The sequence below is a fragment of the Sitophilus oryzae genome, unplaced genomic scaffold (genome assembly GCF_002938485.1).
Source record: "Sitophilus oryzae breed Bouriz unplaced genomic scaffold, Soryzae_2.0 scaffold_179_pilon_pilon, whole genome shotgun sequence".
Lineage (NCBI taxonomy): Eukaryota > Metazoa > Arthropoda > Insecta > Coleoptera > Curculionidae > Sitophilus > Sitophilus oryzae.
This window is the reverse complement of record NW_022146501.1, coordinates 5,892,556-5,916,716: the sequence shown is the minus strand read 5'-3', so window position 1 is coordinate 5,916,716 and position 24,161 is coordinate 5,892,556. Positions and strand designations below refer to the sequence as shown.

General features: G+C 31.4%; 1 protein-coding gene across 1 annotated transcript in view; it reads right to left on the bottom strand.

Moving 5' to 3' along the window:
- Nucleotides 1-24,161, bottom strand: part of LOC115882848 (aryl hydrocarbon receptor protein 1) — a 325,993-nt gene that overhangs the window by 16,389 nt on the left and 285,443 nt on the right. The window contains exons 4-6 of the mRNA XM_030901097.1: nt 4,434-4,534; nt 1,757-1,846; nt 361-570 (exon numbers count right to left, since the gene is read on the bottom strand). Of these exons, the coding sequence (XP_030756957.1) occupies nt 361-570; nt 1,757-1,846; nt 4,434-4,534 (401 nt within the window). The remainder of the gene's footprint in view (nt 1-360; nt 571-1,756; nt 1,847-4,433; nt 4,535-24,161) is intronic.

Here is a 24,161-nt window from a genome sequence, read left to right as displayed (position 1 = left end):
CATGTTTTTATAATTATTATCAATAGAACAGTTTATTTGTATTTAGTAGGTATTTAGTGCAAAATAAATGTTTTACAAAATATTTTTTTCTCTTTGGTAGTCATCTAAACAAGGAGTGCGGTAATGAAAATGCGTGAGTTAGGAAGCTCTTAACTCACTCAAAATGCGTGAGTTAAGAGCTTCTTAACTCACTGACGTAGATAAAATATAATAAAGCATTGTGTCAAGTTTTCTTCTCTAGCTTTTTTTATTTTAATTAAGTAACATTAAAAAAATTTATCTCTCATTTTCTCCAAACTTATTATCTTCTAGGACTTGATCCAGTTCACTTCTGAACCCCTCAATTAAGTATCTACTTACCAAAAATCCGGAAGTATTGTCTAGGAGACATCGGAAGCGCACGGTAAAACTCCTCTCCAAAAGATGGGCGTTCTCTGGGAGCAAGACGTCTTGGAGGCCCATGTTGGCCGACTCGGGAGGCAAAAAGGAGTTCCACATCAGCTGACGTTGCAGCTCCTCCCTGTCCTCGGAATGGACCAGCTCGTAGACCGACTGGTGCACTATGTCAGACTAAAAGGAACAAGAATAAATATTATTTTAATTAGTTTTGGTAGTAACGATTGGAGTAAAACGTAGAAACGATGGGAGTAAAAATTCAAGACCGCAACACACGAGCTAGCGTTGTAGAATGTAGAATGTTTAGGAGGGGAGTTAATCACCGCGACCTTATAGATCTATTGTGTTTTCCCCTTTCTTGAGTTATAACCAGTTATAACTCATCATACAATCTCAGGGCTTTAACAAAAGTCAGTATCTGAGACGGCTCCACAGAAGCCAGCTCTCCATCCTCGACATCAGACGTACCAAAGTTCATGGCACGAATGGTCGTCGTCTCGGCGCACTCAGTGATAAGGTGTTCTGGTGTTTCCCCATTTTCCCCACATAATCTGCATTCGCCGTTGTTTCTCAGCTTCAGCCTACTGAGGTGTTCGTTGAGGAGACAGTGTCCTGTTAGAAACCCCGTGACAATCCGAAGATTATTTTTACTTAAATCAAGGAAAACCTTTGATTTTTCTCGGTCTTAAGTTCTGAGGAACTTTTTCGAGTGTCTTAGACCGTTGGAGGACACTCATTCCAAGTTACGGATGGAGTCTTCCAGATTCTTCAGTTCCGCTTTTAGTTGGTTCCCGTTTGGAAAACAGAACGGTTCTGGTCCAGTTAGTGGAGTGTTCGCTCCTTTCCTAGCTAGCTCATTTGCTTTTCATTGCCTTCTATCCCTTGGTGAGCAGGCACCCATAGTAGGAGGACTTTATTTTCCTTGCCTAATTTGTTGAGCTTCTCTAGGCATTCTTTGACCAACTCGAATTGATGGTTACTGAGTTGATCGCGTTAAGTGCTGCTTGACTATCGGATAGGATGGCAATTTCCTGTTTTCGATAGTTCCTATCTAAGATAAATTGTACGCACCTTTCGATAGCGTTAGCGTCGAGCTAGCGTTACGCGAAGCTAAAAGAAAGAAGTCAGAAAAACATTAAAATAAAACCCGGCAAAATTTGTTTCTTATTCTCAAATAAATCTTCGAAAGTAATTAGATGTTTTAGATTTCGAAACATGACATTGAAAGGTTCAGCAAAGCGCAATTTTCTCTTGTATTTTTTACCTAATGTCGGCAAATGCATAAATCAATACGATAGCATTTTGATACTTTTTATTATTACTTATAGTGAACATCCCTCAAGATATTATTGTTTTTTACCTGGTGAAACCCCAAATATCCTTCTATACTGTGTGTAGCGAAAAACACTTCTCCTTCGCAGGTGAGAATCATTAGGAAGCCATTGAGAGCCTGAAAAAAATAATGTAAATATTTAGGAGTACTATTACATGATCAAATTTCTTTGACAAAGATTTTATTTTATCAAAGAATTTGACAGCTATGTGTGATTTTATAAAATATCAATATTAACACTGTCAAATTGTTCATCAAATATATATCTTTGACAAAGAAATTTGACAGTGTAATAGTGGACTTAGTAATTTTAAATCAATTGTTTGAAAAACAGAGACAGTACTATACAGAGAAGTTAAAAGGTATGCGAATTTCTGCATTATGTTTATCAGACCGAATTTTCGGGATCTATCACATATTACAAGCTGTGTGTTACATAAAGGTTAAGTTGGGGAGAAAATTTCTATTGCAGTAGGTGTAAGACAGGGGGCTGAGAATTTAAAGAACCGCTAGGGATACAATGGAGACTCTTAAGTAGGCTAGAAGACTTGGATTGTGCAGACGATCTATGTGTCTTTCCCCATTCACATTCGGATATGTGTCAAAAACTTCTTAGACTCCAAGAGGAAGCTAATTAAGTCGGTCTTCAAATCAGCGTAGCGAAAACCAAAGAAATGAGGTCAAATACTCTCAACAACCAAGATCTATACCTCGCCATCGAAAGAGTTGATGAATTTTAGTATAGGTAGGTAGGAAGTATGGTACGCAGCGATGGGGGCGCGGAGAAAGATATAGAGGAAAGAATCTCGAAGACACAAAGAGCTTTTGGTACGCTTAAAGCTGTGGGGAACTCCTGCATATAAAAAAACTAAAGTCAAGCTCTTCAACAGCAATGTGAAATCTATTTTGCTCTATGGATGCGAAACATGGAAGGTTACGCGTGGTCTCATGGATCGCCTGCAGCTGTTTGTTAAAGTCCCTTCGAAGAATATTGAGAATTTTCTGACCCAATCAATAACGAAGAACTGTGGAGAAGAACATAGATCCCGTTAAAGATGGTCTTTGTCCCGTTAAAGATGGTCTATATAAAGACCATCTTTTGACGGGAGATGCACTAATATCTCACCGACACTATACGACATCATCTGTTGATATTGAAAAGGTTTTGCTTATCGTATTGGTGAGAACCAACCCCTGGACAGCCCTCCTGATGAAGGGTAGGCCCAGAAACCGGTTGAGGGAGTGGAGCTTGGTTCCCCCCTTTAAGACAGACAAAAACAATTTTCTGTTTACTTTTTATTTTTTTCTCTACTTTCGATTTTTCGAAATTAGAAAAAATACACAGCTAAAGGCAAGAAAATATTATTTATTAATATACACTAAAGCTGTAAGAATTTTGTTCATTTCATATATATTTGCGCGGGCCGAAAAACGCTCTTTACCATCTTTTGACGGGAGATGCACTAATATCTCACCGACACTATACGACATCATCTGTTAATATTGAAAAGGTTTTGCTTGTCGTATCGGTGAGAACCAACCCCTGGACAGCCCTCCTGATGAAGGGTAGGCCCAGAAACCGGTTGAGGGAGTGGAGCTTGATTCTCCCCTTAAAGACAGGCAAAAAGAATTTTCTCTTTACTTTTTATTTTTTTCTCTACTTTCGATTTTTTGAAATTAGAAAAAATACACAGCTAAAGGCAAGAAAATATTATTTATTAATAAATTTATTTCGATGTCATTGTTAAATATAGTAATAGCAAACATTAGACCAGTGTTTACAAGATCAAATTCGATTATCAAAATATAAGTCATTTACGACGTAGAAAGCCTTGTCTAGTAAATAAGATTTGAATGCTTTGCGAAATGAAGAAAATGATGTTATGGATTTGATTTCAAATGGCAGGTGATTGTGCATTTTTTTCGAGTTGTATAATATTGAACTTTTAACTAACTCTGAGCGTGGGGTAGGTAGATAAAGATCTTGCTCCGGCGTTCCTGAGTGGATAAGTGTGAGATGGCCTTTCTTGAGAAGCTGATACATGCTTACGTATTAGGCAAACGGATTCAAATATAAATAAGGAAGGAAGAGTTAATATTTTTATTTTTTTAAAAAAGTCCTGGCAATGAGTTCTGCTGTTTAGTCCCAGTGAATATCGAACAGTTCTCTTCTGGAGTTTGAAAAGGCGGTCAAATTGAGTCGCACAACACGTACCCCAGAATGGAAGGGCATGCCTGAGGTGCGACTCAAAAAGTGCATAATAAATAGTTCTAGCCACTGACAAGTTAAGCTCCTTAGAAACAGATCTTAATGCAAAACAGGCAGGGCTCAATTTCTTCGACGAAACGTCGATATGCATGTCCCATTTCAGAGAATTGTCTACAACAAGCCCTAAGAATTTTCCACTTGAATGGAATCCACAGGGAAGGCGCGCCAGGGGAAGACCAAGAAATACCTGGAGAAGAACAGTAACCTCTGAAGCTCAAGTGATTGGGAAAACACGGGGAGACTTCAAACAGACAATCCAGAATAGGATAAGATGGAAACATCTCTTGGAAGCCTTATGTCCCTCAAAGGGATGACGGGAACTTATATCCTGGTAAAATAAATAACTGGATCCCTCGATCTGATAAACAAAACGCTGAAATCGCACTTGAGTATCAAAAGTACTATTAGAGTGACGAACGAAATACATTTTCTTACCTGTAAGAACATTTCCCCGTCCATCGGTGTATGATCGAAGGCTGTAAGTTCGCGCGTCCGATGCATTCCAACAGGATCATCTTTGTCTTTGTGCATAACAACTGAAACAAATAAGACTTAATTAATTACGTTAATATAATCTAATTAACACTTAACATGACTCCATCAATCTGATTTTTATACTACGAGTATTAATTTCATTTTACAATAGAAATAAAGAAAAGTTTCAGCGATAATTTTTTTTTGGTACATCCTGTAGACTACACAATATACATTACTTTATTGCCGGTATGCTATACAGGATGTTTCTCGAAAGTGACTCACCCCTATAATTCCTCTCATTTTTTCAGATAAAAAAAACTAATTTGGTATTTTAGTATATGACATAAAAACGAGGATTGATTGATGAAGGTATTCAATTGTTTTTGGTTACTTCCTGTTTCACCGGAAATGACTACAACTTTGGATTTTTAAAAGACACCCTCTGTATTTGTTACTTCATTTGATAGAAAATGATATTCTGAATAGAATGAATGAACTCAAATATGCTAATAACTAATAAGCCAACCTCGTTCCATTTGAAAAAATTGAGTTATGATTAGTAGTGGGAACTATCGAATGAATACTATCGAAACATTCGATAGTTGCAATTCATTCGAATAATTCGATAGCTAGTAAGAAAACATTCGTCGAAAACTATTCGAATAAAAATTATCGAATAGATGCGGCATCTGCCTTGAAATATTGTATTCTAGTAATTCGGCAACAAAAACCATTCATTTATAAAATTCATTCATTTATCAAATTCATTTATTCGTCAGGATCGATTTTAATAAAATATAAACTGGATTTTAGTTGTCGTCCGGCGACGTAGGTTTCTTTCCTAGAAACCCGACAGCGGTCGGTGGCAATGCTATGAAAGAAGCCGGCATCTTTTTGATTTTTTGTGGAGTCTAATAAAGATAAGGACACATTACTGAGGACATATTGATTGAGGTGCTAGTGTTTACACAGAAAATACATTATGAAGGGCGCTGTTGCCATATATTCGTATTAGTTGGTATTAGCAAAGAATATTATTCTTTAGCATTAGTTAGTTAGGGATAGTATGTCTATATGTTTTGCATATTTTTTTATTAATATTCTGTTGTCACACTGCAATAAAACTTTTTATTTTGGATGTAGGAAAATTATTTTTAATGTTTTTAAGCAAAGACTGGTTTAATAAATAATAATAACAGTAATAATATGTTATACCTATTAACAACAAAATTTAAAATCATTTAATAATATATACATTTTTTTTAAGTAGTAGCAAAATATAAACAACAAATAGAAGTCAAAAGTATTTATATTAGATCCTATTTAAAAATAATATAGTCTCTAAATGGCAACGTTGGTTTATTAAATAATAATAATTACAGAACTAATTTGTTATATTAACAACAAATTTTAAAATCATGAAATATAAACATTTATTAATTTTCTAAGCATGCAGTGTAATGGAAGGAAAATATAAATAAAAAATTAGCTGATCAAAATTATTTTATATTACTTTTTATTACTTATATTACTATTTAAAAATAATATTTACTTTTAAATTTACTTTAAAAAATAAATGAAATATTTCTTCGCAAAAAACTACATGTAAGAGAATTAGCATAAACAAAATACAAACATTGTTAATTTTTTTTTAAATTGGCACGTGTAAAACTTTCAATTTAATTTTCTCACCCCAAAATTTGAGTTCGATAACCATTTACTTAACCACATTACTTAAATATGATTATTAAGTTCAACTAATTCATATTATTAAAACATCTAAAATACAAATATGTATTTTTAAAATTAATTGTTCATCTCATCTCTCTTAAAAATTGCTACTTCTCAAAATGTCCCATTAACATTTCCTAGCCAACTAGACGCTGTTTATTCGATTATACTGTATATATTGACAAAACACACTGAAAAGCACATATTTGTTTCTCTACTGAAAATAAATCCAAAATAACTTGCAATCTGGCAACATCGAAGATGTGCGCCTGCGTAGTGTCTGTGACTATATACAAAAACTCAGTTTCAAGGTCAGCCACCGGATACACTCCGCACACAATCGTCAATTAAAAAACTACTATTTTAGTATTTTAAATATTTTAATAACCGCAAAAATAGCATAGTATTTACAAAGGCGAAGTTATAAAAATTTGGAAGAACTAATAATGCACTGGCGCACACAAAAATCAAACGATTGATAAATTTCATTTATCAAAAGCATTCGATAGTCGTGGCTCGTGGCGCAACGATAACCATTTAGTCGCGCGGCGAGGTTGTCACATATGCTTTAGTATACAAATGAATGAATGATTTTATTCGAATAAAATCATTCGATAGTTGAAATCATTCATTCAGTAACCATTCGATAGTCTAATTCATTCGATCGCTAGTTATGATTAAAAATACGATATGGCCGTCTTTAAACGGGCCAGACAAAGACACGAAAAACATTAGACGATCAAATCTATTTTTCCAGAGCTCCTTGATTAAAAATTAATGGTTTTAACACCGCCATGACACTCTAGATTAAAATTAAAAATGCTATTTTTTTAACTGAAAATGTTAAAAGTTCACATATGTTATGTCATTCTATTCTAAATGACATTTTCTATCATATAAAGTAAAAAAATACCCAAAGTACCATTTAAAAATTGTAATTTCCGGTGAAACAGGGAGTGACCGAAAGTAATTGAATACGCCAATCAATCCCGATTTATGTCATGTATTTATATACCAAATTTCGTTTTTTTATCCGAAAAAATAAAAAAGTTATAGTGATGAGACACTTTTGAAAAAAATCCGGTATACAAAAACTGAATAACGTCTATTTGACGCTCTATATCACCTCCGATAAAAAAAAATATATTGCAGCATTATTTGTTGATAAAATATTTCCTGCCATTTAATAACTACACGTTTATAAAGACGTTATTATCTGGTAATTTAATGCCAATTAAAATAATTATTGGTGTCCTTTTATATTAGCCGAATATTTTAATTTAATAGATACTATTATAATTAATTAGAAACTTATCTGTGGCAAAACAATTTCGTGACTGTAGAAAATTAAAGCTAGCAATAACTAACTAGCTTGTGAGGGTACAGTTTATGGTTGTGGTTTATGACAGAAAGACAGAGCCCATTTATAAGGATAACTTCATTACAATTAGAAATTGTGTCAGTTAAAACGCGGTGGTTTGGATATTTAGATCCTACAAACTTCGTGGATAAAGCTATGCCATAAGTTATTACACACAATTTTGAATAAAAAGATTAAGAAATGAAACATGTTTCATTCAATTAAACAAGATTCGTGCACGGTGGACGGAATCAACCCACTCTGTATAAGTAGGGGATTCCCAGAAGTCCCCATGCTTTTAAATCTACAGATAAAATGTTATAAAAAATATAAAAATATACGAATGTAGAACAAAACAGAGGTAAAATGGAAGTTGACATATATTTTTTGATGATATCAATATTTCATAGTTTTCTTGTTTATGTCATTTCGTTAAATTTTAGTTTAACAAGGGTTTAACTTAACATTTTTTAAAAAACATATTTATTGTTACCCTTTTTGAAAAAAAATAGGTCTAAAGTCTTAATTACTTGTATAGGAAAAAAATGTTTATCAAAAAAAGGATACCTCCACGCGTTTCTGAGATAAAAAGTGTCTTGACAGACCAACGGACGGGCAACAAAGCGATCCTTTAAGGGTTCTGTTTCTTCCCTTTGAGTTACGGAACCCTAAAAAATGAAGTTAAAATTAATTCAAACAGTTTTTGGGAATACATAATATTTTTAAACTTCATTTTTGGTTCAAGGTCGAGTTGTACGATAATGTACGATAATTTTTAACGGCGACAAGGATAAATCTCTATCTGACAGTGATTCACTGATTTCTGGTATCATGCAGGAACCTAACCTATTTTAAACAAAACATAAAGATAACTAACTTATTCGTCTTATCACGATTATTACTAGGGATGGCAAAATTTGAAAATATATCGATATACCGTATCATTTGATATATTGAGACAAAATATTGTTATGAATAAAATACAGGGTTGTTCACCACATACGACACGGAGTATTGTAGCTAAACGATTAGATTTTTACAAATTGTAAGTAATGGAACTCGCTGTATATTATTCTATTTTTAGATTCTACGATTAAAATAAAGGTAAATTTGATTAGGTTCATCATACTTAAACCTTACCATTTTTGAAATATTTTCAATTTTATGAAATTGCAGTAAAAATTTTAAGGCTTCATTTCTCCAAAGGTATCAAAGTTTTTAATACTAAATATTTACTGAAGATTATTTATTGACCAGATATTGTGTTGCAATAATAAAAAATTTACTACCTTATACAGAGTGTCCAAAAATGTATATTAAATAATTACTAGCTTTAAACGGCAATAGTGTGTTTAATTTAAATGGAACACCCTATATATTTTGCGTGAATCAGATGCACAATGTAATTGTCTATCAAATTGTATTATACAATCTTTTACCTATCTCTTCAAGTTTTCGTAGAAAATGCATTTTCTTATAATTTAGACCTCATTTATCACTATACCCATGGAATATTGATATTTTAGATTATTTTTAAAGATGTAACAAATTTTCCAAGAGTACAGATACTAATATTGTCGATATAGCTCGCTTATTTCATAAAAAAAATTTAAAAACCGGTTTAAATATTTTTGTTAAAAAGGACCAATTAATGTGATCCCAGTATTCAGAATACATTAATTGACTGTTTATGTTGATTAATAATAATTGCTCCAAATACAAAAAACTCAATTTTGTGTGTGTATTAGACAGTGTGGTAAAAAGTAACACCTTATAAATTTTATTTTATTTTTTGACGAATGCTGATTTATAAAAACAGAGACGTTTATTTTCATAATTTATTATTATATTGATTTCTGAGCCAAATCCACATTTATTTAGAATACTTTATTAATTAAAACAATTTAAAAGTATGTAATTAACTAATTTTTGGTCGGAAATAATGATGGTATATTTAATTCGTATACTCTTTTATAAAGATTTAAATAGTTTTTTTGGTATACCAATAGGCTTGCAATATTTACACTTGTACATTTTCTGCATATATGTTGCTTAAAAAAAAATTGAAATCAATATTCCATGGGTATAGTGATAAATGAGGTCTAAATTATAAGAAAATGCATTTTCTACGAAAAGTTGTAGAGATAGGTAAAAAATGGTATAATAAAATTTGATAGACAATTAAATTGTGCATATGATTCACGTAAAATATACAGGGTGTTCCATTTAACTTAAACACGTTATTGCCGTTTAAAGCTAGTAATTATTTAATATAAATTTTTGGACACTCTGTATAAGGTAGTAAAATGTTTATTATTGCAACACAATATCTGATCAATAAATAATCTTCAGTAAATATTTAGTATTAAAACTTTGATACCCTTGGAGAAATGAAGCATTAAATTTTTTACTGCAATTTCTTAAAATTGAAAATATTTCAAAAACGGTAAGGTTTAAGTGTGATAAACCTTAATCAAATTTACCTTTATTTCAATCGTAGAATCCAAAAATAGAATAATATACAGGGTGTTCTATTTAAAAAAATACAACTATGATATTTTTTACTTATTTGGGACACTCTGTATCTATAGTCCTTCAACGAACCCAAAACTTACAATTTGTAAAAATATAATCGTTTAGCTACAATACTCCGTGTCGTATGTGGTGAACAACTTTGTATAAAGAAAAAAAAATTCGATATATTCGATATATCCAAAGAAATATTATACGTAGGTAAAGGTGTGGATCTGGTGGCTGACCTTGAAGCCCATATTTGCTGCATTTGATCATCGATACTACGCAAGCGCACATCGTGGATGTTGCCAAATTGCAGTTTATTTTCGAGTTATTTTTAGTTAAAAACAAATGTTTACAAAATCTATAATTAATTTTATAATTTCAGATCTATCTCGATATCAAAAATTAAGGTAAGAAGGATAATGAAGATTGTGAAATGAAAGTATTATGAATATATAAAATTGTAATAATAATAACATTTATTTATATATTTACATTAGATTTTAGAATTAAAAATTATCATTTACGGATTTCTTCTTAATGGTTTTAAACTTATTAGAATTATTTTATTTCTTTCAAGTTATTTAATTTCTAGTTATTTACAGGCAACAATAGTTTTGATTATATGTATTGATGTATTGAAGTAGTGCCATGACGAGTCTTATAGAACAATACACGTCAATGGGAGATAGAGGTAACATTTTACCTATAATGTTACTAATATAATATACTTTGATTATAATGTTTGTATCATAATTTCTTAAAAATATCAAGTTAGTGGATTAATAGCAATTTTAGACATATATTTTATTGAAGAGTGTGTTGATAAGACTAAAATAAGCTTTATGTTTTAACTTTTTCTCTTTAGAAGGGAGATGGTTTGTGTCGTAGAATACATTACAGTATTTAATATCGTGTACTTTGATGTTCTTTTCTTAATTTACTGTAATTTCTTGTTTCCTATAATGCGAAATCTTGACAATATGGTGAAGGTTGAATTTTGATCTGATATTAGTTTTCTACCTGGGTTTATACAAGACCAAATTAAGACTTAGTTTGTGATTAATATTAAGATCTTTCTTATAATATTTGTTATGTCTTAATCTTAATACTATATTATGCTTTGTCTGGAAAATAAATGTTAAAATATCTTAATTTTGCATATCCTATTCCATCCTTCCATTAGGAAAATATAGTTTATAAATCATATATGCTAAGAAAATCACATAAATTAGTTGTAAGAATAGAAAAATCTTAAGGTAGCAGAAAAATTAATGCAATATATGTATAAGCAGAATTAAACAAGGTAAAACTGTTAATGTTGCTGAAGCTGATTCTACAATTTTAATTACGGAGGCTAAAAGGCCTTTTAAGGCCTCCGTAGTTTTGATGGAATGTTAAAAAAAATCTATTATGAACATGACATGGAGCTACAGCATTTAAAAATTTAAAAAAAAGAAAAAACCTGGACATATCCCTTTTAATTTCCTGAATTTCTAATAAAGCACTTTTTAAATGTAGCATAATAATCTAGAGCAATTAGATTAATTATAAGAATCTAGAGTTTTATTTATATTTAATTTTATTGACAATGAAAATACATAATAAGCTTTCACGTGTTGTGCGAAATATAAAAATAATAATACATATAAATACTATACCGCGTACTATGATTGAAAAAAAAATAGCGTCAGCGATGACTATGAAATGAAGATAGCTGTCATTTTATATGGGAAATGTCCTCAATCATAATTTCCCAACAACTGGACGCCGTTATTTCGATCATACGGTATATATTGACAAAAAAACACTGAAAAGCACATATTTGTTTTCTACTGAAAATAATTCCAAAATAACTAGCAATCTGGCAACAACGAAGATGTGCGCATGCGTAGTGTCTGTGACTATATGCAGCAAAAACTCGTTTCAAGGTCAGCCACCGGATCCACACCATTACCAAATTTATCATATGATATATCATTCTGTTCAGAGTGTGATTTTCTATCGAATAAAGTAAAAATATACCGAGGGTGCCATTTAAAAATCAAAAATTGTAGTCATTTCCGGTGAAACAGGGAGTGACCAGAAACAATTGAATACGTCAAACAATCCTAATCTATGTCATATACTAACATACCAAATCTCGTTTTTTTATCTGAAAAAATAAAAAAGCTATATGGGTGAGCCACTTTTGAGACGCACCCGGTATTTTAGAAAATATATCGATATATTTAATTTATCGATATATCATTGCCATCCCTAATTATTACTCATTTCCATTATTCTCCGCTCTCTACTTAATGCAAAATATAAAATCATTGCTTATATAACCGCAATTTTGTGTTTACACGTTAATATCGTATTCACAAACTTATAAATTATTTAGTGTTTGTGTTATTGATAATTATCTATTATGGTTGGTGCTGTGAGAATAGTGAACATTCCTGAGGATTTCACCCTCGAAATTTTAAAGTACAACTTGCGTAGAATTCTCAACATCGAGTGTGAAAAAGTCTACTTGCAAACGGACTTGAAATTAAGGTTAGTGTTTGCGTATGTCTTTTTAAATTCAGAGGATGATGCTGTTTGGGTAAAAAATACGCTGAATGGTATTGCGCTTAGAATGAACGAGAAAGAGTTAGAAGTGGACGTGATAAGCCCAAATGTTCCTTACAAAAAATATCATGTTGATCCAATGGAGGAAGCACGCAAAAGAATGGAACAGCTACGATTACAGAGACTACAGAACAGAGAACTTCGAAAGCCACGAGAGCCACGAGTTGATCGGCCATATACCGGAGGACTCGCCAAACGGGCTCGTACTATGGATTTTCCGATATTCCGATTTTCCTAGACAGACTACATTAAATACATTTCATTAAGACATTAAATACTTTTAAGTAAGGTTTGCATTACATCTATTTGTTGTTTAATTATTTATAGCCTGTATTTAAGAAACAATTTATAATTTTGATGATTAAAACCTAATATAAGGAAATGGTCTTTTGATTTTTGTTGCCTACTTCACCTAGTTACATACAGGGTCACAGGGTGTCCCAATATTCCGTAGACATGGAACTACTACGTATTTTTGGAATTAAAATAAGTTCATTTGACACAATTTACCTCTAGTGGAGTGCTTTAAACCCTTATGAGATACAAACCTTGAACGAATTTTTATAAAACTTTTTGCATTGTATTGTTAATAAGATATATTACAAAGTTTACCTATTTAAATACGTTGCTTTCCCTTTAGTATTTAAATAAACACACACATATACAAATGCATACATACAAGATGGCTCTGTTTTCCGGAAAAGCTCTGTATTAGGATTTCTATTTGAGATTTTCACTCCGAACCTTTTACAAAATACATGTTTAATGGTAGTTCACATTTCAAAAATATTTTTATAGATATACAGGGTGAGTCAAATATATATCATTTATTTATTCGAGTTTAGTGAATTTGCTATAAAATTCTGGTTCCAAAAATACCTTAATACCATAGAGTAGGTATATTAAATGGTCTTTGAATTATGACCACGTCCATGAGGACGTCAATACAGACGTCCAGGTGCCTTCGTATGAGAACTTCTAATCGAGACGATCGACTTATTGTAAGTTTATCGTTAAGAAATCGCTGTTTGCCAGCTTTTCAAATTGATAATGAATTGCACTTAAGAACCGTACATATTAACTAACGGACTACAAGAAGAAGATTAAATGAAGCAAATCTTATGTCAAGAAGGCCTGCTTCGGGACCAGAACTTACTATATGTGTCGACTAGGCCCAAAAGCAAAGGCATGGTCTTAATGTAAAAATTACGGAAAATGTTTGCTTTTTTTAAAACCGAATATTTCCAACACGAATAAAGCTAATGAGATGAACCAAAAAACAAACCATCGAGAAAGGACGTATCTAGATGATAAAATAATTTTTAAATTTCTTGCTGTTTTAACATATTTCACAGGGTGTTTCAAACTTTCATCAAAAATATCAACATTTTGTTTTCCCTCGTATATAATTAACAGATGGGGAGTTGCATTTTTAATTTAGAAAAAGATACTAAGAAGTCAAATAATTTGGCAACACACTGCTTAAAAAATCATCAAAATCGGCCCATTAAAATCAAATATATTAACCTTTAAAATACATCAAAGTTTTAAGGTGCCCATTTTTCGTGCCGGTGAATGTATTTCAAAAACTATACATTTTAGTCATATAATTTTCTAATGAAACAAACCTTTATTTTTTTACTAGAATCCAAAAATCAATTTATATATAGGGTGTTCCATTACAAAAAACATAACTTTGATGGGTAACTTTTTTTGGGAACACCCTGTAGAACTCTACATAATTTTAGAAAATACTTTAAATTGATTCACATAAGCTCAGAAAATTTCACTTCAATATAAACTTTTGTTCTCCTTGCAAAAGCCGCGTCGCATATGACGCGCCACCCTGTATAATTCGATTTCAATCAAAATTTCAATGATTAGAATATAAGCAGAATAGGTGCATAATATGCATTAGATTTATTTATTTCAATAAATTTACTTAGAAAAAGAATTAAAAAAATCAAAATATTAAGAAGGAAATAATTAAGAATTTTCTAAAATTACTAAAATAAAAAATTAAAAGCAACGAAAAAAAAATGGGTAAACATTTTAGTATTTTATCTATAAAATACAATACAGAAGGTTTCACCTGGGCACTCCACTACTGTATAAAATGAAATAAAACAGATTTTAAGAACCGTTATTCTGATTTGAATGAGATTTGGGGTGCCTATGTTTTGCTAAGCGCTTTAACATTTGACTTTCACAAAAATCAAGAAAAAGTACTGTAAGGGTGAACACTGCCCCATCCCTACATACATTTTAGTAGAAGTATTTTCCAACTTTACCTCCGACTGATTTTTTCATAAAATGGTCCCTCTAGGATTAACTACATTTTTTGTCTGTTGTAAACAAAGACATTATAAAGATAGACCGAACATCTCATTCATAAATACTCGTTGGTAGTGTATCAAACATTCCAATGTGTCAAACAAGGACAGAAGAGACAGAGAAGTCTAAAATTTCCGACCCCGGCAACTAGGCGCATTTGGGATTGTTCTAATGGCCAGTGGCGTATCGTTTTTTGGAGCGAAAAATGTTTAATTTCTAAAAAAAGTAAAGTTGATCAACAATTTTGTATTGGCAGCTTCATAAATTACATTAACACTTTTCACTCATCACTGTCAGTCATATTTTCTTTCTAAACTAATAATACACATTAATATCCCACATAATTGGTGTTTATTATTTAGTTATTTATTTTAAATTTCATTTCAACGTCGATTTTCACGGAAAGCTTCTCAATTAATAGCCTATAACCTTTCGTTTTCTTTGGATATTTATGGGTAACTCAGGCTTCCAAACATTCTATATTAGGTTTGTAGTTGGCCGACTTTTAATTTCAATTTTTTTAAAACGCCCCACTCCGACGATGCGCTAACTGAATTAAGCGACCGACAGTCAGCCTCATTCAGTCGATGCATAACTTGTGTCTAGCACTAGCAGGCAACTATTAGGCCCGACCAATCACGTTAGAGTTTTGACAAACACAAATGAATTAACACACTTCAAATAACCACGCTAACCAACCTGATTGGTCAAGCTTAAAAGTTGACTGCTAGGGCTAGACACTTCTGATGCATAGCCTCCACCGGTGGCGCGTAGGGCCGTATTACGGAAGATTTTAATTTGATTTTTTTTCTTATATTTAACCATTAACTTTTTTGACTTAAATTTCAATTTTATTTTTTGATGGAATGGGAAAAGGTTTTCCGGGACAGCAAACAGCTGCTGGTTGCACAAATAATTATGGAATGTAATAAAAAATATAACTGTTTAAATTTCAATTCTTGTTCAGAATTAATGTTCATTCAAAAGAATATTCCCGTTTAATTTCAAATGATAGTTTAGGTTTTTAGTTTTACCATTTTTATCTTAAAGTGAACTTTTTTATTTAGTTTCCCAATTAGTAACGATTTAGTTAGTTCGCAATCGATAGCTTCCTGTGAAGTACTGTGTAATAGTTGTTTAATCTCGCATTTTATTAATAACTTCCTATACTCAATATTTAATGAGAAAATTTAACTTTTTTTGTATGTAACTATCAAGATATGTATGTATGTTTGTTCTTGGCAAATGATGTAAGCTCTGATTAAAACCACTTGCCTTTTATTGTAGGAGATTGAAATTTGGCATTTAGGTTCAGTCCCGATGATAAAATATTTTTGCTAAGTATGACCAGAATTTCTGACAGCTGTTAAAATGGCGGCATTTTATTACGATTATTTACAAATTCATTACTTATGAATGGATCGGGCTGAATCAGATAATATATATTTTATATAAATATATATATATATATATATATATGTATTATATATATGTATATATATATATATATATATCCTATATATATACAAATATATATATATACAGGTTGTTACACTCGACCCCCATCTTATGTAAAAACAGAAATAAAACACTGCCCAAAAACGTAACGTATGCAAAATTGATTTTTTGGAGGCCTGACTCGTCCTCTATACAGATATCTATCGACTAGTAGGCTAAGATTATTTCAACCATAAAAAAGTTAAACTCACCGTACAAATAACTCTAGGAAGATGTATTTATACGTTGGTAAAAATTGTCTAAACAAGGCCGAAGGGGCAGATATAATAAAGCAATAAAATGTAAAAAAGGTCGGGTAAACACAATTTGTTTATTTATTGAGCAAAATTCCTTTATAATATCATATAAAATGACCATATAGGACGCCATCTTAAGGAAAAAATGACAGTTTAATGACATATAAAAATTTCAAATGTCAACGATTTATATAAAAATTTGTTATGATCTATAACAGTTAGCTAAAAATGAAAGAAAAAAATTTGAATTCAATTACCGGCTACTACGTTCTTGTTTTAATAGATTTCAAAATTCAACAAATATAATTAAAATTATTTTAATTGGAGAGGCCATGGTGCGACGCCTGAAAAAAATGTTGAGCTGTCAAATTTGATACACCTGTGAAAAAAAAATTCAAAGTTGTCCGATTTTGATAAAAATCGATGATGGCCGTGGGCTAAAATGAAAAAAAATTTGAGCTGTCAAATGTGACAACTGTCAAATAATTTCAAATTTGTCCGATTTTGATAAAAATCGATATATTGGATGCCCCCTACCCCATAGTCGGTTTCATTTTATTTGTCTCACATTTGAACTGTCAAATTTGATTGAAAATTCGCAGATTCAAAAGTCCATTAAACAAAAAAAAAACTACTGAAAAACACTGAAAAGTTCACTTCGGACTTGATTCCGACTTTAAACACACCGTAAGCTAAACGTAGTACGCTGACCATGGGTAGTGGGCCGTCGCGAGGGTGGTGGGACGGACGGCTCATTTCATTCTGGAAGACTTGCAGCGACGTGTGCCACTAGTTCCCAGACGTTTCTAAATATTAAGACAGTAAACATGTCCTTTTAATAGTAAGCATTTATCCTCTAAATAACTAACATATGAATAAAATATGCTTCTTTTTAAAAAACTTTAATTTGAACTTAAGAAATTGAGATACATTGATATACGGTGAAGGTTAGATATAGTCAAAGCTTGTCTGCAAATCAAACTAAGATAAACAAGTAGGTTAAATTTGACCTGTGGCAATGTCGCCTTCTCTATCTCAGTTGATTTTTACAGTACGTAGTCAACCTCCGAATGTTTGATCGGGTTAAAATGCATAATGTGATATCTGTTCTTCCTAAATCTATGGTTGTAAAATAACGTCACCGTGCATACTTTTTGAGAAAAAAATATATTATGTGAAAGCCGTAAAGTTATTTCAACAATTTTTCAATTATCAGCTCATAATTTTCCTATAATGGATTTTCACTATCACTATACTCATATTGTCAAACTGTTTTTTATCACCGTATATACCGTATAAGAATATTAATTATTTACTTAAATATTTTAAATTTCATTTCACTGATCCTAAACGGAGAAACATTCGTAAATAACTATAAGTAATCAATGTAACCTATTTCTTTTGTTTTATGGGTTATTTCTCCAAATATGCAAATTAATTTGTTTTTAAATGCCTTTATAATTTGAGAATGCATATTTATTTAACGTCAACAATTTAATTAAGTAAATCTAAATTATGTTCTAGCACCAGTCGAATAATTTTTTACGTCACGTGTAAAATTTTTTTGAATACATCTCTGGGCTGACTGGCGCTTACGCGGCTATTGGTTTTGGCGAGAGCTCGCCGCTCCAGTGTTCCCCCTCTTTCGAATCGCAAATCCGAGCGTAAAAGATCAAAGCGGCACGCTACACTGTCCGAGCTGGTTTTACTTAAGCTGTGCTTTAGGGACGTTAATAGATCCGTAATACTTCATTTTTTGTGACACTCGCTTAAGAAAAAAATGGCGCCGGGAGGCACGTGTAGCCGCCCATACTAAAATATGTTAATAAAAAGTTGGTAGGCAGTTCTTTTAGTTTCAAAGTAAAGTAATTTTTCCAATTTTGGTCCGCAGCTATTTCCCCTATCCGCCACCTGGGGTCGCGTCCGATGGGAGTTTGGAGTTCTCCACACGGATTTTCTCAAAAACGGACTACGGAAACACGGAATATCTCAAAAACTGCGACTTTGACTGATTTTGATGTTATTACAAATTTTGTTGCAAATAGTATTCCTAATCTTAAATTGAAAATCGCGTTTCGCTAGCTACTGTAATTTTGGAGTTACAATTTTTTAACATTTTTAACCCCCGCCCTTACCCCCTTACCAACCCCCCACCCACACCAAAAACTAATACCCAGATTCTCGGGTGCCACAGTTTTTTGTGTCAAATTTGGTTTGGTTTGGTTATCGTGTTACAGACGGCCAGACAGACAGACAGACACCATGAAAATATTTTGTATTTAGGTAATTTATGACCCAAATAACTCATTTTGAGTGAAATTAAAAAAACTTTTTTTTGCCGATCTTAATAACCTACCATACCTGTTGGTATGGTCGGCTAAAAATATTTCTTGGAATATCAAGCTATGTAGGCGCATTAAATCTAGTATGCGTAATATCTAGTAGTGTTGGCGGAAATATGGAATGTTATGCTAGTGACACAATAATATTTCAATAAACTTTATAATATTTTAAATTAATTAACGTTTTGTGTCCACGAAATATTGGATTGAATGGAAATTCTAACTCTTTGTATACCGGGTGCGTCTCAAAAGTGGCTTACCATGGGCTTACCACTATAACTTTTTTATTTTTTCAGATAAAAAAACTATATTTGGTGTTTTAGGATAAGACGTAAATTAGGATTGATTGACATATTCAATTCTTTTCGGCCACTTCCTGTTTCACGAGAAATTACTACAACTTTTGATTTTTATATGGCATCCTCGGTATTTTTTTTACTTTATTCTATAGAAAATGAAACTCTGAATAGAATGACATATCATATGTCAACTTTTGACATTTTCGCTTAAAACAAAACTGTATTTTAAATTTCAATCTAGAGTGCCATGGCTGCGTTAAAAAAACTAATTTTTAATCAAGGAGCCTTGGAAAAATATAATTGAACGTCGAATGTTTTTAGTGACTTATCCTGGCCGGTTAAAGAATGCCCAAATCGTCTTTTTAATCATATCTCAATTTTTTCAAATGGAACGAGGGTGGCTCATTAGTATATTTAGAAAAAGCATTTTTTACGAATAATTTGGTACCGCACACTTGGTATTTCACCTTCTCCGTAGCATTGAATTAGATAAATTTTGTGTTTCTTTAACATTTTACAAAACAGCAAAAAATATGATGTTAATTAAAATTCTATTAACAACAACCTTATAACGAAATTATATTACCATAGAAACGCGTTTTGGTTTTTAGGGCTTAGAAGAAATGCAACCATATTTTCATGTTTTTTCTAATTTTTTCTAAAACGGTACGGAAATTTGGAAAAGTATAAACGGGATTAACTATTTTAGAACAAGCAAAAATTTTTATGGAGAATGCTTTTTTTCTCAAAATGTCTATAATAAAAAAGTTTTTTCTCTTGTAAAGACGATCCGGGGACATACTGTAAATAAATAGATAAATGCCTTTATTATCACAAAATTTTTCAATTTGTAGACAAAGGTAAACAAACAGAGTAAACAAACAAGGTACACAAACAAACAAACAAAAGTAAGTCTTATTGTTTAAAATAAACATTTATAAATGTGTACAATGTCAAAGAACAAAAAAAAATAAAAATAATATTCAAAAATATTTAGTTAGTTTATAGTAAATATCAATGGCCTCTAAATTTATTTCGATGTCTTTAGTAAATATAGCAATAGCAAACATTAGACCAGTGTTTACAAGATCAAATTCGATTTTCAAAATATAATTCATTTACGGCGTAGAAAGCCTTGTCTAGTAAATAAGAGTTCAATGCTTTGCGAAATGAAGAAAATTATATGGATTAAAATGTAGAATGAAAATCTCAAATATGGAAACTTGATATGAGACTTTTTTCGAAAAACACTTGGACATCCTGTATGTCTAGGGGAATTCCCGTGGGCCAATAGGACGCAGAAGGGAAACAAGGGTTCAATGAGTTCAATCCCACAGTGGCTTCCACAGTGCGATCCCTATCAGGACCCTTACATCGATGGGGCGTGGTTTTTCTGTCTAATCTTGCTCACGCCGACGTTTCAGATGGTGAGAGGCTGATAACCACGCGGTTTCTTATTAAAATTTAGTGTATGCCCCCACAGAATTTTACACTGCATAAAATGGAGGTGGATTACTATTTATAGTCTGTGAAACGAATAACTTTGAATTTGACAGTTCCCGCGGGCTTTTCTAGTGTTAATTTTATTAGGTTAGCAACTTGCGGCCATGCTGACGCAATGCCGTCTCTAATAGAACAGCCCCGAAGCGAGATTTATGACGTCACGCTAGTTAGATACTATGGATTAATAAATATGTTGTGGAATACATGGAAAACATAATTATTCCTCGTATTTTTGGTTTGTATTTTAAAAATGATATAGTTTACATAAAATATACATATAAATTTTGTGAATGCAAATAATAATACATCACTATTAGTAGATATTGAATGTTTTTTTTTTAAATTAGATCGATTTTCAAACCTCAAAATTTAAAATATATTTTACATTTTACCCATTATCTTATGTACCTATTCATTATTTGTATATTGTAAAACCTTTGCTGCATTTGTATGGTTCATCATTTATTTGCCAAAGTATTTATTACTATAAATAGGTATATATATTGTATTTATTAACTGTATATTATGTATATTTCATGTAAACTGTATCATTTTTAAAATACAAACCAAAAATACGAGGAATAATTATGTTTTCCATGTATTCTACAACATATTTATTGATTCGTAATATCTAACTAGCGTGACGTCATAAATCTCGCTCCTCAGCTGTTCTATTAGAGACTGCATTGGTCTGATATTTAGAAATGTCAAAAGCTGATGACATTTTACTTTTGACAATTATGACATTTTGTGTTGATTTTTGCAAGAAGACCTTAGACAAGGAAAGAGAGGGGACGGGTAACACGCATATTCTCCCGTGATCGGATAGTGAGGCCAAAATTCAATCGGCGGCCATACTTTGGTGACAAGATTTCGAGTTGACACCGAGCGAATTTTTATGTTTTTTATGACAACTGTTTTGTTTTAAATTTATAAACTGTGTTGTTTAGTATGGTGAGATATTCAAAGTATGGCTGCAAAGGCCGAAGCGAGAAAAAAGGGGCTGGAATTACATTTCACAGGTAAAAATCGATACACAACTTTTGTTATGTGGTCATAAAATGTACATTTTTTTCATTATACCAGTAAAAAATATGTAAAATGCTTTTAATATTATTATTAATAATATTAGTTATTAATTATACAATTAATGTTTGAAACTATAAATATTGCTACTCAGACCGGATTTCACCAGTGGCGTAGGGAATTATAATCAGAGAAATACAATTTCTGCAATAAACATTTTTTTATATATTTTATATGTAAAAAAATGTATAAAGTATTGTTATCTAATATGTAAAATAATTGTAAACTATAAAAAAATGAAAAATTCTAGTGATAAAAAATCTATATGTATAGTTATATAAAACTTAAATTTACCTGCCATGATTTGTTGGGGGTGGACAAACTTGTGGGGGGCTACTTGTTACTACATACATATATTTTTTTTAAATATTCTTTCAAAAAATTTGCTAATTTAAGTGTAGTAATAATAGTTTCAGTGAGTAATTAATAAAAATTTAAAAATAAATAAAATAACACAAAGCTTGTAGAATTGTCTTATTTTTGTTTGAATAAATTCGGATATTCTTAAAAATAGGATATTCTTATGATTGAAGGTAACAAATATTAAAAATTACATTATTCATTGAATCCGTACGCAAGTGTGAAGGGTAATGGCTATAGATTCATTATTATACCGTATAGTCGAAAAAAAAACGACGTCCAGTTGGCTTGTAAATGACGATCGACGACATTCCCCATATAATTTTACATATAAAATGACAGCGATCTTCATTTCATAGCCATCGCTGATGCCGTCTTTTTTCGATGTCATTTTGTATAGTTTTTATGTCATTTTATATGTAGAATTATATGGGGAATGATATCAATCGTAATTTACAAGCCAACTGGACGTCGTTTTTTTTCGATTATACGGTATAATAATAAATCTAGCCAATTCTCTTCACACTTGTTTACGGAATTTCCGAATTTCAATGAATAATGTAATTTTTAATATTCATTTGTGAAATTGTCATTTCCAAACAAACAAGACGCCGTTTTTTTCGATCATACAGTATATATGTATATACACGTTTAAAATATATGTTATTACATAATTTTTTATTTAATTATACATTATACACACGTTAATAAATAAATAATTGTCTTGATAATCAGTCCACTGTGACTGTTAAATAAATTTTGCATTATCGACTTAGATATTCTAATATTATAAAGGTGAGACTATAAAATACAAAATTGTATATGCATTACTCAAAAATGAACGATATATTAGTTTACGTTTTAATAAATATTTTGTACCGTCTAGGTACAAGCTAATTTCTGATGCTACGCCATTGGAGAATTTCGCGTGGTGACAACTTGCCTCACTTTCAGCTGCCGTGTTACCTGTTCCCTCTCTTTCCTTGTCTAAGAAGAAGAATGTGACTTGTTTTATTATTTTCCTTTTCTATTTCACGAAAGTAAAAATAGTTACCTACCTGATTCGTTCAGGCACTTATTTTAAAGAATATCAGTAACTTTTTTGACAGAGGGATTTTATATTTGCCATATTAGTAAAAAATAACGGTCAAAATTCATTTTAGAGACTATAACAGACTATTCTATACTCAGGGTGTCATTTAAATGGTGTAAAAAAATCGGGGTGATAGTACTCCTAAAAATAGTAAAAAAAGTTCCTATAAGTATAGGGCGGAAAATGTATATTAAGGGAGTTAGGGGCACTGACAGGGTGAATTTAAACAACAGTTTTTTTGAAATTGTAGGCTTAAAAAACGAGATAAAATTTTGAAAAAAAATCCTCTGCCATAAATTTTGACCCTAAATCAAATGGTGACACTGAAAAATTATTTGGAAAAGCGGAAAGGGTAGTTTTTGCAAGGGTAAGGGGTTGTTTCGTGAATAACTTTTTTGAGGTTATCTTTTTTGCAACGTGGGTTCATTTTTTGAAAACTATATACCCTTTCCTACAAAAAACGTACTCTTGTTGCACATCGCCCAGAGTGATGGTTTTCGAAAAAATTTAAGGCAATGAGTTGGTTGCTAACTGGTTAATCAACATAAATTTATGAAAATTATGGCGGTTCAAAAGTAACCAAGTAGTTATTAAATAATTAATTGGAATATCAAAATTTCATGATTTTTAAAATATCTTTTTGCTTTAAAAACGAAATAAACCAATTACCAAAATTCCTTATTAAAATAAC